General features: G+C 38.0%; 1 protein-coding gene across 7 annotated transcripts in view; it reads right to left on the bottom strand.

Annotated features, from left to right (window-relative positions):
- Positions 1-19,356, bottom strand: part of CLOCK (clock circadian regulator) — a 39,218-nt gene that overhangs the window by 10,988 nt on the left and 8,874 nt on the right. For 4 of the 7 annotated variants that reach the window (XM_083630233.1, XM_083630232.1, XM_083630234.1 and 1 more), the window contains 17 exons: positions 18,595-18,741; positions 14,254-14,375; positions 13,817-13,908; positions 12,776-12,835; positions 10,951-11,099; positions 10,239-10,330; positions 9,230-9,319; positions 7,830-7,950; positions 6,166-6,279; positions 4,747-4,865; positions 3,867-3,949; positions 3,549-3,655; positions 2,568-2,715; positions 2,237-2,312; positions 1,645-1,786; positions 1,239-1,339; positions 73-162 (listed from right to left, as the gene is read on the bottom strand). In XM_083630233.1, coding sequence (XP_083486359.1) covers positions 73-162; positions 1,239-1,339; positions 1,645-1,786; positions 2,237-2,312; positions 2,568-2,715; positions 3,549-3,655; positions 3,867-3,949; positions 4,747-4,865; positions 6,166-6,279; positions 7,830-7,950; positions 9,230-9,319; positions 10,239-10,330; positions 10,951-11,099; positions 12,776-12,835; positions 13,817-13,863 — 1,539 coding nt within the window. In that variant the 5' untranslated portion in view covers positions 13,864-13,908; positions 14,254-14,375; positions 18,595-18,741. The remainder of the gene's footprint in view (positions 1-72; positions 163-1,238; positions 1,340-1,644; positions 1,787-2,236; positions 2,313-2,567; positions 2,716-3,548; positions 3,656-3,866; positions 3,950-4,746; positions 4,866-6,165; positions 6,280-7,829; positions 7,951-9,229; positions 9,320-10,238; positions 10,331-10,950; positions 11,100-12,775; positions 12,836-13,816; positions 13,909-14,253; positions 14,376-18,594; positions 18,742-19,356) is intronic. The other 3 variants (XM_083630236.1, XM_083630235.1, XM_083630237.1) reach the window with 1 other exon arrangement.

Here is a 19,356-nt window from a genome sequence, read left to right as displayed (position 1 = left end):
AAGGATCAAAATGCAATTACTTGCTTTAATACAAATTAACTGCTTTAATACACATTCAGATTTAATTAGTACCTGAGACATGCCTTGCTGAATCTGTAAAGATGCAGGCTGGGACATCATTGGCTGCGCTAAAGGTTGTCCAATAGATTGTGAATTTAAAGACTAGGATTTAAAAAGAAATATACATACCATAATTATCAAATCAAATATGTATTTTGGAGGCAAATAGAATAGAGGAGGAGGTTTTAAAATGACAAGCCCAAATGTAATCTTCCTTTCTTCCCTAACTACCTGAGAAGAAACGGGACAGCTAGAAAGAGTTTGGACCACCTTAAATCACTTGCTGATTTCCATTTTTAAACTCTGATTTGCCCACATGAACATGCACACGTATAAAAAGCCAAATGCAAGTGTTATGCACCCCAAACAGGTAGACAAAGATTAACAATCTACAGCGGAAGCCTCAGAGAGTTATTCTCTGTTCCAGTGTACCTTCCTCTTCTGTTTTTGTGGAACAAGTAGCCTTCGTAAGCATTTCCAAACGCATCCACTGAGCTAATGCTTACATTTTATACCAAAGGCATGAAACACAGCAGTACTTTAAAAGGACACAAATTTTACAAACACATAGTGGGACGTATCCAAAGCAGCAGCTCTGATGACACAAGAGAGTTCTGTGTATGCAGCAGAGTTTCCTTCAGGACCCCCTTGCACCCTTAAAATCAGTTCCGGAGGGATGGAGGACCTTCTGAAGCATATTTGTGGGGCACACAAGAATGAGAGGAAATGGGTGTTCTGTTGATACAGTGGAATGACACTGGTGCATTACTGAATACAATCCATAATACCTAACCTCTGGAGCAGATTTTGGGGGTAAACTGGAGATGAAGGGGAAGACTGTTCTGCTCATGCAGAAGCACCAGTGGACCCCACACTATTTGAAAGCTAATTTCTATGCAGATTCATAGTAAAATTCTCCACTGTTTTTAAAAAGCCAGATGACACTTAATGAAAAGCTCTCAGTTGACTGCTTGAGAGCAGAACTGCGCACATGGTGGACACATTCAGGATAGCGACATTCTCAAGCAGTCAACTGAAAGCTTTAAAAAGGATGTTTCCAAACTAGGTGACTAACTGAAAGCATTTATTTATTGTATTGTTTGTATTTTAAGCAAAAAAACTCTAACGTTCACAAGCCTTAACAGATAAATATGAGTTGCTATTTTCTAAAGTATTACCTGATTACCAAGCGATGCCCTCCTTTGTGCAGACTTTTCAAGACTGGATAAATTTTGCCTTGGAGGAGTGCTAGTATCCATTGTCATCTTCGTTGGCGTTGCTGATGTCCCAGCAAATATAAAATTGAAGAGGGATAATTTTATTAATCATCACCATTCTGAGTTTGCCCAGATATACTTAGACAAGTTCATCACAATAAAATGATAGCACTGCATATTCAAAACAGCCTTTATTCCAATTGGTTAGGTAAAAATTGAGATTTATTCCACACCAGATTAATAACTCTCTCTGTAGAACTGATAATATCCTCAGGCTACAATTATCACGAACAGCATTCATTTTAAAGTCACAAGGCCCCAAAGTCAATAACCTTCTATAGAACAGGTTTTGATTTTGTGCACTCACAAGAAGGGTCTGAAACTGCAGTGTGAGAAGATTTCCTTGAACTCCTGGAGGCAGAAGAAGGTGTAGGGCTGTGATCAAATCTCTCCAAAGCTTCTTTGAGGCTTACTGTGCTTATATGATTCTCAGAACCAGAGTCTTGACTCTAAAACAATAAAAATGTTTTGGCTGGTTCATCACACACAAAATAATTAGCAATATAATTAGCAGAAACTAACTGTATCTCACCAAATATTCAAACATGGGGCTTTCACAATGAAAGCAAATACATGTGCTTCACCTTCCCTGCTCTGTTTGACATCTTAACAGTCCATTTTCCATCTTACTTCTCCTTATGATCAGTGTTTGCTTCTCTTTCACCACTCTGACAACCCAAAAGGGGAAAAAAAATCCAAACCAAACTGTGCAAGAGCAGTTTTGAACACCTTATCACTAGGTAATTTACATGAAAGAATGACTAGCTCTGGGTGGGTGGATTATTAACACCTGCTGAAGTGCAGGCACTGCAAACCCTACAAGCCAATTTTTTAAGTATTATTTTTTTAAAGCTATAGCAATGAACAGAACCAATATAAGATGATGGTGGAAAACTTACTTTATCTGCAGCTATTTCTGGTAGAGACTCTTCAATACCAAGTTCACGCCGCCTTTCTGCTCGAACCTCTGCATAACTACCGACAAATAACCCAACATATCAGGATATTAGTATGTCCGTTCATCTTAACAGAATGGTAGCAAACATTTTATATACATTATTTAAATGCATTTGAAAAATAACATGGATGCATTAATGCATTGATATGGTTTTACATGTGATTAACTCAGAAGACTCTGATGACTTTTTACTCAGCTGGGAGAAGTACTAAAATATAGCTGAAAAATCTGTTGCAAAAAACTGTAATAAAAATTATGCAGAATTCTATTACCTTACTACTGTGTGTGTACATACGATGAACTCTGGTCTAGAATTCCACTGATGGTAAGTGATATAGTAATGAGTCTGCAACCAAATCCACTGTTGACCCTTTGTGAGGAATCTGTAATAGCAGGATTTCCCTTTTCCATATTGCATTACTAAAAACAATGTTAAAAAAAGGTTCTGCTTCAGAAAATGCCACTTCCTGAATGTGCATTTAAACAGTTTACATCACTTCTTTAAACCAACACAAAACTTTCTTCATTTGATTCTAATATCCCAAATTTAAAAATAATTTCTTTTTAAAAGCTGCGGAACATATTATACAAGGAGAGAATGGAAAGCAACCCGAGAACTACTATGAATGCTTCCAGAATGGTAGCTCCTGATGTCACCAATCATTATTCCTATCTATTAGTTACATGCACAACTGAAATTGATTTTCCACACTTCAGATAGTGCAATGTTCCATCCACACTAGTGGGCAAAACCTAGCCTAGTAAACAGGGAAGCTATAATTCTGAGTGTGCAATTTATTATTATTATTAAGCAATTATTTAAATTGCGCTTAAGTGCTATTCTTGTTTAAGCACTATTTTGTGATTAAAAACTTTTTTAGAACATAAATTTACAAGTATTTTAGCCGTAGTTAAAAGATTTTCAAATATAGATACAGTGGTGCCTCGGTTCTTGAACGTAATCCGTTCTGGAAGACCGCTCGATTTTCGAAATGTTCAAAAACCAAGGCGCAAAGTGCAGTCTGCAAATTGCACTGAGAAAACGGAAAAACACGTAGCGGAAGCTGTTCAACTTCTGAGGCGCGTTCAAAAACAGAAGCATTTACTTCCGGTTTTCGGCGTTCGGGTTCGGAAACGTTCGTCAATGGAGATATTCGGGAACAGAGGTACCACTGTAACTAGTTTGTATACATCACCAAAAGTTACCAATTCTATATTAGTATGGTTTACATAAAATTATGACATTTACTTACAGTGCTCATGACATTTTGCCAGGTTTTCTAGGTCATCAACATGATAATAATCATAGCCTGATGTCCCCAACACTTCAAATGGTAAATAACCTATTATTGGTGGTGCCCTGGATAATGACATAAGAGTCGTTATTTTATTTCTCAGAATAGAACAAAAGTTAGTCACACTTTTTAAGCTGAAAATTGTGCTTTAATTACATAAAAACGTATTCAGTAAAAAGTAAAATTCATTTCTTGCTATAAACAGCCAATGAGGATTAGTGACCACTAACGGTAACAGAGTGCTACCGCTTAGTACTACATTGTAAGAAATGGCACCTGTGATCCAAGAAAAGGAACTTCCATTCTAAGCTATGTCTAGAGGTGAACTCTTCATTGGGTTCTTCAACAGTGCTCATTTCCTAAAAAATAAAAAAACGTAAGTCTCTCAGAACTGCTCTACTCTAATGTAAAAACTCTCATGAAATCCAGACTTCCAAACATACATATAATTCGACGTGAATGTAACATGCAAAATATTTCTTATTTTGCTGTTTCACTGCTGCTTGGAAGAGGAGTAATTCAAGCAACTTGCCACTACAGACCAACCCGTACTATGCTTATTTTTCCAGCATGAGAATGGCAAGTTCAGCATTCTGTGCAAGGAACCATCACCCTCAGAACTCCCCTACTTCTTTTTGACATCTGGGAATTGATACGGAAGGCAGTTGTGCTTTCTATTTTTTACTAGCAATTCACATGGTATACAGCCTTCCTAAAAGAGGGAGTTCTTTACAATGAAGCCTTCAGCAAATCTAAATTTGCACCACAGAAGGACACGTTTCAAAATTCCTGTAGGAAAGGCACTGAACATCAGCTACGACAATGAGGAGAACTTGATTGAGTCTTCCTAGTACTGCAGACAGGTTGTTAACTAACAGCCCAAATCTTCCTCTGGGGATGCATGCTTGAGCCTGATCCAACATATGTGCAGTATAGTTACAGAAGCTGGCTATAGACCTTTTTTTTTAACAGCACAGGACCCAATCTAGGAGGCAATTCATACAAGAACACCTGCATCCTGGAGCAGATTACCTTTCCTGGATTGGAGTATGGTTACTTAAATGATTGTTCATTAAACAATAAATGTTTTGATTAAGAAAAATACAAAAGAAAAGCAAATATCATAGATTTTGAAGAGATGACAATCTAAACATACCTTGATAAACTGAGGTGTAGCTAACCTGACTGTAGCTACAAAACAAACTCTGTCTTCATAAGAAGGCCTATGTGATCGCTGAATGGTTCCTTCATAACCATTATGCGCAGAATTAGACACTAAGGACAGGAGGAAGAGAACAAAATTACTACTATTTCTAAGAATAACTTATAAAATCAAACATATAATTAATTAATGATCCTATGAAACAAAGTGTTTAAAAATCACCTGGGAGAAAAAAATTAAACTACATTCTTAAAATATTTCATTTAATAACATTAATACTGCCTAAGCTGATATAAAAAGAAAGTAAAAATCACTCAACCTGTTTCACTTATCTCAGAGTTTTTATATCCTGTCCTTCCTTCAGATCAAAGTGATTTTTTAAAAAGACTACATACAGTCACACAGAAGCAAAGTCCTCAAAGCCTGAACTATAAGGGGAAGGGGCATAACACTGCACTCTGCTAAACAGAACAAAAACCCTTGAAATAGCAGCAAATAAATTCAAAATAGCATGAGGGGCTACTAACAATTACTGGAAATAAATTGAAAAGCACGAGTAATCCAACAGAATGAAAGCGCTAAAGATGTAAGTTGGACAATAGGAAAAAAGCAGGAAAGGGAAGGACACCTCCGAAGTCTAACAGAAGTCTTTCTGATGTTTGCTGCACTGCAGAACAGAACTTGCAAAAGAGCAAGAAACAACACAGAGAAAATGTATATATTATATTATTCAGCAACATCCCTCCCCTCAAATACTGGGATTGAAGAGTGTTGACAAAATAATTCCTCTGATTAAAAACTGACAGTTCTGAACAAGCTTTCCCTCCATCCTGGTCCAAGAGTTTTCCTTAAAATACAGATATCAATTAGCCCCTCTCCTCCCCTCTGCTGTCTTCCTTATATGGCGAGCTTAGAGACAATAGTTTCACTTTCTGCAGACAGTTTGCAGCTTTTTAAAGCATCTGAATCACTGAGGTGTCAATTAGGCACTTGGGGAATTCTGCTTTGACTTGGGTGTCACATGCAGATCACACTTTGCCCAAAGCAGCCAAGAATCTCTCCAAGGCTTGAGATTCAGGACTCACTAGAACAGGCATCCCCAAACTCGGTCCTCCAGCTGTTTTGGGACTACAATTCCCATCATCCCTTGCTAACAGGACCAGTGGTCAGGGATGATGGGAATTGTAGTCCCAAAACAGCTGGAGGGCCGAGTTTGGGGGTACCTACACTAGAAGTTGCTACACTTCCCTAGTTTCTATCAACAGACATGCTGTAAATTTACACTATCCTCATTTAAATGTAATCCAGTGCCTGTTTCCTTAAAAAAAAGAGGTACATTATTTTTCCTATTTCTTGTAACGTTTCACAAGTTAGTTGTAATCTAAAACACTTTTAAAAAATACTGTAACTTACTGTTACTCAATGACTTGAAGTTTCCTATAAATTTTACATATTCATATGTAGGTGGCTCTTTGGGGTCTATTGTCCCTCGGAGCATATGGCAACAGAACTCTTCTTGGTTTTTTGCTAGAAGAACAAAACACACATAATGGAATATCAAAATGAACATCAAAACCTTACAAGCTGATATTCTTGAGTAAAATGTGCAAAACAATGGAAGAAGCTACCTTAAACATAGCCTTAACAATGTGCCATCTTAGATTCCTTACATGGGAGTAGTTCTTCAGTGCATCCAGCCTTTTCCTGCCCTGCTACCACAATATTTTTCAACTAGGTTTGAATCCAAGATCCTACACATTTAGAATATAATCTTTTACATGTCTACTCAGAAGTAAGGCACATTGAGTTGGTTTATTTATTTATTTATATCCACCCTCCCTCCCAAAGGAGCCTAAGTGGATTAATCCCATAGAATCATAGAGTTGGAAGAGACCACAAGGGCCATCGAGTCCAACCCCCTGCCAAGCAGGAAACACCATCAGAGCACTCCTGACATATGGTTGTCAAGCCTCTGCTTAAAGACCTCCAAAGAAGGAGACTCCACCACACTCCTTGGCAGCAAATTCCACTGTCGAACAGCTCAGGTATATCTAGGGTTGCAGCCTTAAAATATGTATCTACCCTGTGCTGCCCCACTCCCCAAAAGTATTGTGAGCAATATAAAATAAAATTGTGGATAATGATCATCACACCATGGTTTAACAAACTATGAGTGACAAACATTTAAGAAAGTTAAGCAGGCTTCTGTCAACATCCCAACTGCAGACAGTCCACAGCCCAGTACTCCTTCGATTTTCAAAGCTCAGAGTTGAGTGTGGCTCTCCAATATTGCATGAGTTACATTTAAGAAGGAAGTATCAGTAAGCCTGTGGGAACTGAAGATTTGCAGATGTGCAAAAAATATTCAGAAAAACAACTCTAAGAGGGTGAGAGCCCCTCCCCCTCAAAAAACCTGAAGGGGGAACCAAGTGGGAGAGAGAATGGCAGAAGGCATGGGACAGTATCATAGATGAGAACATGGGTGGACATTGGAACACTGACCACATGCATTCTACAATGCGGTGTTCAGTTACCATTTACATTCAGTTTATATATTGACAGAGATTTCTGCATACATTTCTGCAGACATTTCTGAGATCATGGTTTTCCAAGAAGTATTTTTGTCCAGGTTTGTTAATTGTCTTACTTTAAATGTTGTGAGGATCCTATGCCCTTTTAAAATGTGTTTTTTTGGGGGGTTATTGGGTTGTTGTTTTTATTTTGATTATGTACTTTGTAGTTTTATATTTTGATTTTATTCTGTGAACCGCCCTGAGACCTCTGAGTATAGGGCGGTACATAAATTAAATAAATAATTATAATAATAAAACTGCTAAAATGCAGCAGTTGCTGGCCACAGTTGAAACAGTTCTTGATTCCTTACCTCCTGCATATATAAATATAAATAATATAAATATAATAATAGTGTTAGCCTTTTCATATACCTGGTATGTGAAAAAGGTTTCAGGAAACTCTTAATTTAACAGAATAAATCAGTGATTATATTTTCACTGTATTTTAACATGTTGAAGTGTTCAGGAGTTTCTTCTGAGAGATAATTCAACAGTGCAACTTACATTTTAAATATTCTGGGGTCAACGAATCACTTTCCAACAGATGAGTAGACAGTATTTTATAAACCTCTGAATGCTCCCCCTCCGGGACAAAATTAAATATACTCTGATCCACAAGGTCAGACTAAAAGAGAGAGAGAAATGAAATGAAAATGTAATCTTGTGAAATGTCACTTTTGAATACAAAGTAACTAACACAGCTGTCAGGGAGAAAAATATTATGCTGCTTGTAACACATAATCCTGATTAAGTACATCATTTCCAAATATTTTTACAACAATAAAAAGCTGGATTGCCCTAATTTCAGATGCAGTGAACAAACGTTGCTATAATCCTATCCAAAGTATAAAAGACACTCCCCTGTCTTTTGAGAATCGAGGTACATTGCAGTAATGAAGTATATGTTTTAACCTAAGGAAGCAACCTTAGAATGAGGACTGAGCATTCTAAGCAGCAACAGGATATCGAGAATCGATTGCAAAAGGTGGGAAACTGGGGGGGGGCGGAATACCCTGCTTAAGCTTACTACAACTTACAGTATATGGGAAAGGGGTGTAATTAGCTGACAGAAACCCGGAAGAGAAGCAATCCTGTTAGAAAGTGAGGACACCCTGCAATATTCTGATGCTGATCCTACTTGATTTTGTGTGCAATCCAGAGATGTCTTGTGTGGGCAGAAAAGCACTTCTGTCTGTTTGCACAAGACCTGAGCAGAGATCAGTTATGGATCCCACTTTAAATGAATGCTTTTACAATATATATACAAACCTCTCATCAAATTCAAGCAGAAAACCAGCAATAGTAAAATCAGCAAAATTATCAGTTGCATTCCAACAGTTTGGACAAAAGGCAAGGTTTTACTATATGCACAGCAATTGTGGGTAAAAACCTCAATGTGCAGGATTGTTCAAGTCCCTTTCCTCCTTAGAGGAAACGAAGTCTGCAACTGTTATAAACCAAATCTACACAATGGTAGACTCAACTGTAACTGTCTCCATTTCTTAGTGAAGGAATAGAAAAAATTTTTTTAGGGCAAGATAAAAACAAAATGCTTATGCCCTTTGATAAGCGAGAAATAGGCTATACAGAAGGAAGATCGTGCACAGGGATATGTGTGTTATTTTCATATACCACTTACATCAGGGGTCAATGAATGTGCACACTGTGGTACACTGTGATGGCTGTGTGTATATGAGCAGAGAAAAATGTCTGATGCTCCTGATTCACCCACTGAAGTGCCTTATACATGAAACAGGACTAAGGCTGCTTTAATGGAAGAAAAGATGAAGTCTTTAAAAAGATATTATACTATTTGAGCTCCAGAATCTAGAATGGCAAATGGTAAAGTGTCCATCCAGTGACCAAATAAATCTGATATCTTCCTGTAAGCAGCTCGTACTTACTGGCAAGTGTTCAAGTAAGGGGGTTACACTTTCTGATACATATATTATACTTCCATCTGTCATGATTGCTAAGAAAAAACCATCAAGAGCCTGAAATTAAACAGAAGAGACAGTTAAAAGGAGACAAACAGGGCACTGTACAATTTGATTTACATACAAAAAAGAGCCAGGACTAACTTCTTAATTGATCTCAAAATCTTAAAACTCCCTGCACCAGCACCCTGAACAGTGGAACTGAACACTATCTGACAATCAATTCATGGGTCACGCTCTCAAACCTGGGGAAATGCACATTATGCTAAGTACATTGTGATGTTGCTCCTCAGTCAAAAGGCTCACAAAACTTAAAATATAAAAGAAAACGTTAAAATACCAATTGCAAATTTGATACAAATTGTTTCAAATCAATTCAACACAAAACAGCAGGAGCACAAAACCAAGGCACTAAACTCATCGCTATAAAATGCCCAATGGACAACAATGGTCTTCACCGTCTTTCAGAAGGTGGGAAGAGAACAGGCTAAGCATGTCTCCCAGTGTGGTGTCAAAGTTTAAGTGCCACTGTAGAGAAGGCCTGGCTCCGCATACCAGCATACCACCCAACATGACTACAGCTACAGATAATGGTGGGATGGAGAGCAAAGACCCTTCTAAGTTTCTAAACAGACAAGCAGTATTACATGGAGGTAGGTACTGCTCAATTTACTTTGGACCCAAACCATTGAGGAATTAAAGGTCAAAGGCATCATCAAACTGGGTTTCAAAACAGTGGGTAAATTAAGTTTCAAAGGTACAGAATATCTTAAGTAACTGGTCCCCCAATAACCCCCTGGCAGCAGCATTCTCCACATGCATCTTTTGCATCTGTTTTGCACATATTTTAACTGAATATTGGGGAAAGTGCATTTTAATTACAATACAAAGCTGAAAATATATCGCACGACATCACAAAGCAATACTTACAATGACAGAACACTCACACATTTTACAATGAAAATAATTAAGTTACCTCTAACATTAACTGAGTGAATTCTTCATTACTAAGGAATGTGGGTTTCCAGTCCTGTCGGATTTCACTGGCATCTGATTGGGCAGTGATCTCTGCAAAAGGAAAGGAAAATTGTGTGCACACTTGTAATACACACACCCAACTTTGGGTGCCAACTTGAACAAAAGGGGGGAGGGAATAGCGCCACAGGTTATTTTCCCCATCCCATTGGAAACTATCATTCATTAACCGCACCAGCCCAGTCATTAAACATGCCTGTTACAAAAACAAAAAAGATAAGAGAGCAAGTGAGAGAACTGTATTCTTTGCAACATTCTACCTTAATGTACCAAGATGCAGATAGGAAGTCAAAAAGGTTGAGAAAAGAAGCATTTACTCAACATCAGAACTGCATGATGCAGAGCAGCAGCACACTACTAGTTGTGGTGCTGCATTAAACAGGACAGAGATAGGTCAGGGGAAAGCTAAGAGAGTTCCGAGTTGGCAGCGGCTCACATGTGCACACACACTCTTACTGGGTTGCTGGCACCATCACCCTTCAACCTTGCCACCACCCTGTCCCGGCAAATATAGCACCAACACCACCACGCAGACATACTAAAACTAGCTGTGAATTAGGGACCATTCCAACTCATATATACTCATATATACTTAAGTATCAAGAATTCAACAAAATTTGTTTCACAAATTTCCTGTGACATTCCCAAATTACCTTTGTGCTTCTGTAAGAAATCAATGCTCTTCTGCAGTACAGTAGATTTGTCCATCTTCCGAGCATTGCCCGGAAGCATGGATCCCAGTTCTTTGATGAGTACATTAAACTGATCTCTGCGTTTCTTTTCAGACTTGTTTCTTGACACCCTTAAAAAAAGGCATACACACACAATTATGAAAATTCCAGGGGGGAAGTTTTATGCAATTTCTTAGGGGTTAGGAGGCTGTGTCCCATGCTACAGTTCTGTCAGCACAAAGGGCTTCAATCTGCATAACAGAATTTCCCTTTCCTCTCCCATCCCCTCCAGCTCCTGAACAGCTGGAGGGTTGGGGGCATGCAAGGGAAGAAGAGGAAATGGAAGCCCTGGAAGAAGTGGATACAACAGAATGTATTGTAAGTTACAATGTTCAATAAAATATACTCATTTCAAATAAAATGTAAGGAGGAGGAAACATTTGGCAAAACTAGCCGTAGAAATACTTTCAGCAGAATTCTAATCATGCCAACTCAGAAGTTCTATTAAATTCAATGGAACTTACTCCCAAGTAAGCAGGGTTAGGACTGCAACTTTAGTATTCCATTTTGGAGCCCTATACATGGAAACATTAGCGATGTGTTTAAATATCTTTAAACATCTTTTGGGTGGAATCCAAATAACTACTTTTGGCAAAAACAAGTGCTTGAGCATGCCCAGTGGATTTTTTTAAAACTCCACTACTCTTCCTCCACTTTCAATAGTTATGCAGCCTTGATAGGCTATTGCTAAAAGAAAAAAAAAGGGGTGGGGGAAGCCCCAAGCCCTTAGCCTGTGAAACAAGTTTTACTGCTGTTTGAATCTAAGCTTTTGTCTTAAGCATATTACAGTAGCTTTTCAAGAGGTCAATTGCCAGTCAAGACACTTGGACTTATTTGGATGCCTGATAAAATTAAAAGAAAAACTAAAATTTGAAAATTGAACAGTCTTATATCTGTACAGTACATAAATATGTTAATATTTTATTGCAATATTTTAATACTGTCTCCAAGCCAGAAAAACCAAGATCCCCATGCAGTGATCCTTGCACTCAGCAAGAGACTATGTGTTGGTATCTTCCCTTGAACAAACTTTAATTAATCCACTTGGTCACTTGTTAAGAGGGTGGGTGGGGTGAAAAGAGATCCTTTGAATCCATCCTCCCTTCTCTTCCCCATTCCCCATTGTCAGATAAGACAGCTGACCACATGCCTGGCAATGTATGCAAGGACTAAGGGCATTGTGCATACTTTAGGCCACTGGATATAGGGCTTTTCACAGGCTTCCTCTGTGCAATCTATGCGCTGGTCCAGATGTAATACAAAACCAGAAGTGGCCCTCCAGATGGCATTGAACTACAGTTCTCATCACCAGTCATCATGAGCAATGCTGGCTGAGGCTGATGAGAGATTAAGTTCAATAACAGCTGGAAGGTCACAGGTTCTCTTTCCCTGTTCTAAACTATTTACTTAGTCAAGCCTCAGCAAGTCCAAACAAAGCATTAGTCTCACATGCTCTCCAATTCACTCCCCAATACTCTCTCCTGTGCAGCCAGGAGAATTTTACATTGAGTTTCAAAGAACCTTTGCATTCTATGCAAATCAGGGCTCCTGGCTCACAACAAGGGAAAACCCCATGGTTTGAAGTTGGCTTTACCTAGGCTTGCTGAGGCTCATCTTTATAACACTGAACCATGGTTTAGCATTGTGTGCAAACTGCCCTATACGTAAAGTCCCATTTCAATGCACAGTTTATATACATCCTAACCAGAGGAAAAATGGTTGGTGCTAGCTACCTCAAAAAACATACCTCTTCGCTTTATCCTTGTCATCTTCTTCCACGAGACCATCAAAAATGCTACCATCATCTCTACAAGAAAAAAACAAGTCTCAGAGGGCAGCCACAATGTTAAGAACAGCCTTATATTGATAAGCATGTTCAGTCTGCACATGATAAAATACACTTGATTCGTAATTACTAATTATATCGATCTTAAAAAAATTGGTATTTATAAGATTGGTTTCCATGTGAAGTGAAATAAATTTTGTGAACATTACCTTTTCTACTGTACCCACAGATACAATTTAGGAAGAAATATTGAAACATCCTCATTGGATCTTTGCAACTGTGCATTACCATTAAATCAAGTCATTCATAGCAAACAGCTAATGAAGTCTGCTTTGTTCTAAAGGAGGGGTGGATAACCTTTTTGGTCTAAGGATCACACTGATAGCCACCACTCCAAAGGCTGCATGCCAATAGAGGCTGAGATCAATGTACATTTACATGCATGCACACACATACTGCATACATCCAGACAAGCAGGCAGCCACACAGTCAGGAGCATACAGGTAGGTGCTCTCAATCTCTCTCTGTCTCTCTCTGTCTCTCTCTCTCTCTCTCTCTCTCTCTCTCTCTCTCTCACACACACACACACACACACACACACACACACACACTTTTTCAACAACCAGTAGAGATGTGACTCCTCTCCACTGTGGCGCTGGGCTAGGAGGAAAGGAAAGCCTCATTGCCTCATTTCCTTACTTTTCAAAGGCACCTGTTTATCCTCTGGTGCAGTGACATTGCTAGGAGGTCTTAGTGCTCCTTCCTGCTTGCTGAGCATTTGCATGCAATGACTTGCTAGCAATGGGGTTGCACAAAAGGGAGAGGAGACACCTGGCGTTTGGCAGTCCACCTAAAGCAGCTTGACAGCTGCAGGTTCACCTCTCCTGTTATAAAGAGATACTGTAACATCAACGGCCTTCTTTGAAATTCTGTTTTAAACCATGTGCAACCATTAATAATGCACAAATAAAAAATAATTTACAAAACTCAATCACAGCATACCTGTCTGCAATGGAGCTCATTTTATGGGTGCTTATGGTAAAGAACATAACATATCACACTTTAGTCTTGTGGTAGACATTTGTACGTCTGCACTGTAAGAGAATAGAAAAAGAAAGAAATGTAACGTCACTCTCTTATTTTTCCTGAATAAAATTCCCTACTGCCACCAAAAGGAACAATAGCCAGAATCCAAAGAAACATGCAACTAGTTCCATGTGCCCAAAAAGCTTTGGGATTGTGTCTCTTGAACATCAGCTCCCTGCCCCAACTCCACAAGGCAAACTGAGAGCACTGTCAAAAGCAAATTGTCATATTGTCTGGCAATGTCAAAGCCCTTAAAATGATAAGCATAGTTCTTTGGATTGCTACCAATATATATGCCTGTGCTTTTTGGTTCTGTACCCTAATTATCTGAGTATAATCCAGTGGGTTTTTACCGTTTATACTTTTCTGGATGATAAATGGCAATGTTCTAGATGACAGGTTCCAGAAGGAGCAACTTGGGAAGAGCCTTCAAAATGTATTCTCAGCAGAAGATCATTAATATCTTAATTCAGTACTGTTAAAGAGAAAAAGAAAGATAATAGTATTAGGATTCTGCACCTAATTATTTTTTTCATGTAATAAGTAGCCACTTTTTATTTTAAGTACAGGAACAGAAATATATATATATATATATATGTACACTGTAATAGCTTGATGTAAAGTCATTTAGCAGCTACACTTTAATCTTCTCTGACCAGAGCTGTCAACTACATGAATTCCATTACTAGCCATATACAGTTCTATGATTCTATGTGAGTTACAAAGTAATTCTATATGTCTATTCTGAAGCAAACCCTATTAAATTCAAAGGGATTTACTCCCAGACAACCATGTAAAGTATTGCTTCCTTAATTCCAAATATGCTGAGCAGGTTTGCGGCAATTTCCCCTCCCCACCCAGAGAAGCTATTCAGAGACACAGCAGGGACAATGTACTGTAAATCTAATGATTGGTTGTGCAAGAACACTGTCCAATCTTACAATCTTTGGATTCCACCCATAGCTCTGGAGGTGTTGTATCATAATTGTTACTATTATTTTACTTATATCTGAATTCTTACTTCTTCACCAATGTTCCCAAATCTGTTTCTTTGTTTCTTCATACCAAAACTGCCTCCAACTGCTGGATAGTTTTATATTGCTACATCTATTTACAAAGCACAGATCTCTGCCAAGAAATTCCCTACAAAAATGATCAAATAATGTTGGAACATTTGCACATGTTAGACCAGGCTTCCTCAAACTCGGCCCTCCAGATGTTTTTGGCCTACAACTCCCATGATCCCTAGCTAGCAGGATCAGTGGTCAGGGATGAAGGGAATTGTAGTCTCAAAACATCTGGAGGGCCAAGTTTGAGGAAGCCTGTATTAGACTATGTCTGCAGCCACACACATTCAGCATGCAGCTTAATACTGTAATGTATCATTAATATTATATATGTTATACTTTCTATGAAAGTGCAGTTTAATAATATTTAAATAAATTTCAAAAAGTATGTTCAAATAAATAATTGCAATGTGATTTTCTTTACCAGTCAGTTCTTACTGATATGCTATCCATGACTTAACTGTTCTTACTGTAGCATTGTCTTTATTTTGTATGCTGCTTTATATTATCTATGAAATTGCAGTTTATAAATATTTAAATAAAGAAATAAACTACTGGGTGCCTGCTGGTGTACTCATGCAATCGGTACAGTGCTTAACCAACAATTGTTAACTTCACACTGTCAATGACCGCAACCGCAATATTGGTATCTGCACAGCACAAGCTAGCACAGGCTTATTCTGTTCCTGTTGCCCGAAAGAATGTAGACATGCCATATGCATCTTCTGTTCTAAACCCCAACATTACGTTAACACATTGGTTCTCCAGAATGGGCAGGATGCAAAAGAAAATCCCTCAAACATACAGACTAATATATTACTCCAGAGGTTTAAACGTTTTGCTGCTCTCAAAATGCAAAACAGTCCAAGATCTTGGGAACTGGGGAAAATATCTCTACATTCAATTCTCCTCCTCCATCCCACTCACTGCCTATTTCCAAGCAGGAAATACTGCCCTTGTTCTGGCCATTCCATTCTCTTCCCCTATCAGCTGAAAGGAGTCCTGGAAAAGCTTCTTCAGTTGTAGAACTCCCTCCCTCCTAACTGGTATTTTTAGATCATTTCCAAGAAGCAAATCATACTGAGAGAACATGGAACTTTCTTTTAGAAGATTAATATATCCTCTTGCCAGTAGAGCTACACAAACAATAATGATTACTTATTTTTAAAAGTAACTAAAAAGAGCAAGAACTAAATACAAAGAAAAGCAATCTGCCAGAAGAAGGAGTGGGGAGGAAAAGCAAAGTGAAGCATGACTCAGAGAACCTGCTTGTGTCTTTCTGGCCTAATAGCCTAGTGTCCTATTGACCTACTTTTCCTGTGAAGGTGGTTAAACCCTTATCTCCCATTTGAATAGTTTTTCTTCTTCTTCTTTTGGGCAGAGTATCCACTAAAATGCGCAAAGAAGTCTTTTGAAATCTAGACTGCGGACGTTGTAACATGAAGCTTGTGTTTTTAAACTTTTGAAAATACGAATATTCTGCCAAACATTACACAAGTCCGGGGTGGGGGATAATAAATGACGCAAGTATTGCATCCAGTACTGGTAGTCTTTAAAACTGTGTTTTACTCTCGCTTACAATGCCTAGACTTTTTATTATTATGCCAGACACCCAAACAGCTATTCTAGGGGTTGTGCTAACCTAATGGGATTTTTTAAGTTTCCCTCCCCATTTTGAGCAGAAAGCTCCCTTTTAATTTCAAATGTGGTTTACCATTAGGCTTTAAGGGGGAGACATGGCTGCTGTCTGGGAAACAAATCCAAAACCATTCTGGGCACATGAAGCTATTTTCACAGTTCTTTGAATCCTGACCTATGCGTATAATGTTTAAAAAACGCTTAGAAAGACTTCTGAAATTAAAAGCAAACATTAATAGACTAGATGTTAAAGAAAAGAGACCATATGACTTATGCAGAGCAGAATGAGCAGAGGAAAATTATGTTGCTGGTATAGGACAAAATACAGATATGTAAGTCAGATATTCTGAACTGCACAAACTTACAGTCTTCCAGCAGCTTCCTGAGTTTTCTTAAGAAAGTCACATTACAGATACATACATTACAGAAGAGGCTTATGCCATGTTTCTTATTAGGAATATCTTTCTCTCTTCTTCCCTCCCTCGCCTCTATTGAACTTCAAACCAGGGAAGAATTATGTGAAACTTATAAGATAGCTCATTGCTTGGTGATATTCAGTTAATAAAGGTATTATGATACTAAAATGTTTCACTAACCTTCTGGGGTTCCATTGCAAACCTGTTCCTCCTCATTCATATCAAACTTCCCCCCAACACCCCCTCCTTGAACAGGTACACATATAATACAGATGATTCTTTCCATTTCTCTGTATAATAGATGAAATAAAGAATGAAATGAAATGATCTCTAGTGCAACCAAATTTTAATAATGAGGGAACTTTAAGGGATGGCATATATCCTGGGGAGGGGGCCTGTGCGTGCCAGGGAAATTCTCTGCAGGTACATGTGCACCTGTAAACGCCATGTGGGTAGGGTAATACTTTTAAGGAGATATGGCCACTATATAACACCAGGCAAGACACAAAATATTAGAGCAAGTTTTAGTTATCAAGCAAATGATAGGAGTAAAAACCATAATTTGGTTGGCCATCATGCACTATACAGTTTACCTCTTTATACTTGTGGGTTTCAGAACATTATTTTTTTTTTGGTGCTTGAGTCTTCAGAAATAAATTATGTTTACTGCAAGGCAGGTAACCATCTTTGTGCTGTAGAATCACCCAGGAAATGGTGGCACATCATAATGTGCTGCCTCTTCCAGGAGCTTTTTACTCATATCTTATCAATGAGTGTAGCAAGCACCACACTTTCTAGCTGCTCTAAAGAGCTGTAACTGGTTTTTTTAAAGAAAAAAAAGAGCCAAATAAATCTGCATGGCCATTCAAAGGAACAGACTGACTAGACTACTCGTGTTCAAGGGACATGAACTGGATTATGACTGTTCCATCCATCCCTACTCATCTAATGTTAAATTTTGCCCAATACTTTTACTTTATGCGTTTATACTATGCTTATAAGTCACCTGTGACACATAAGAACCACTTCTAGACAACCAAAAGGGGGAGTTTTACAACCATTGACTTATTTTTTTCTGTTGACCTCAAAAACTGATACAAGAATGCATAGGGAGTAAAACCAGTATTTTTGTTTGTGAGTGCTAGTAACTTTAGAGCACTTGTTTGCAAATCTGGTTTGTTCACATAGCTTGTATTGAGGTCACACATTAAACAGTTTAGATATTTATTTTTAATACAATTTTTAAGTCATAGAAATAAAATACAAGGAGTCATTAGAATATTTTTGATGCTTATGAATACACTGAAAACTTAAGCTAGAATGACTAGAGTAAACAAAACAAACAATAGTAGCCAATAATTTCAGTCTGATAGTCTACATAAAATGAGCAACTGAATAGCATTCTAATAGACCTGACAAAGTTGATTTAGCCAAGCTGAATGGCTCTAATAAAAGCTGACATAAGAACAGTGACCATTCAAAGATACCCACTGAAGAGAACTTAGTATTTTTTAAATGTAAAAATATAAAATACTCAAATATAGTTCATTGTAAATACCAGATGACAACTTACATAATCATAAAGCACCAAGTTGTTATTTCCTTCTTGCCTATGTATTAGACCAGTCAGCTTGGTTATAACAGCTACCCTCAGCGTCTTCGTCCATTCTGATACCAAGAAAGACCCCTTAGATTTTTCATTATATGGTGATAACCTTTGCTGCAATTAACAGATTTTTCAGGTAGCACCTTGAGTTTTGCCAGGATGTACTACTTTAAATATCATAGTAATATCATATATGGATTACGTTTCCGTTTATGCCTAATAACCTAATAATGAAACAAACCATGCTTTCTTCCAAGGTCATGCATAAGGTGACATTCCTGACCCCTATGAACAAAGTTGGCATCTGATGCTCAACACCTCTAACAAGAACATAAAATTCTGTTACATTTATGTGGGATCCATAAAGCACACAATGTGTCTCTCAAGTTCAAGAAGTACAAAGAAGTTCAAACAGACTGAAATATACAACCATTCTTTCTTTATAGTCAAATTCCCCCTCTAACATTTTCTAATAGTATCCTCTCTTGGGGTTTCCTTTATAGTAAAACTTCTAGCGAAGACACTCTTGATTTTGCAAATTGCAAAACAGATCTTTATTAAGAAGCATACTCATTTTTTTAAAACAACAACGATTACACACACACACACACACAATTGAGTTAAAAACTATCTTTCATATAGTGGAACTCCTATGCACCCTCTCCTGGTAATAACCCTTACTGAATACAATGGAACTTCTAAGTGAATGTACTGTGTTGCCAGTCTCTC

The sequence above is a fragment of the Podarcis filfolensis genome (genome assembly GCF_964270895.1).
Source record: "Podarcis filfolensis genome assembly, chromosome: 9".
NCBI lineage: Eukaryota > Metazoa > Chordata > Lepidosauria > Squamata > Lacertidae > Podarcis > Podarcis filfolensis.
Note: the sequence above shows the minus strand (reverse complement) of the source record. Positions and strands in the feature narration are given on the sequence as shown.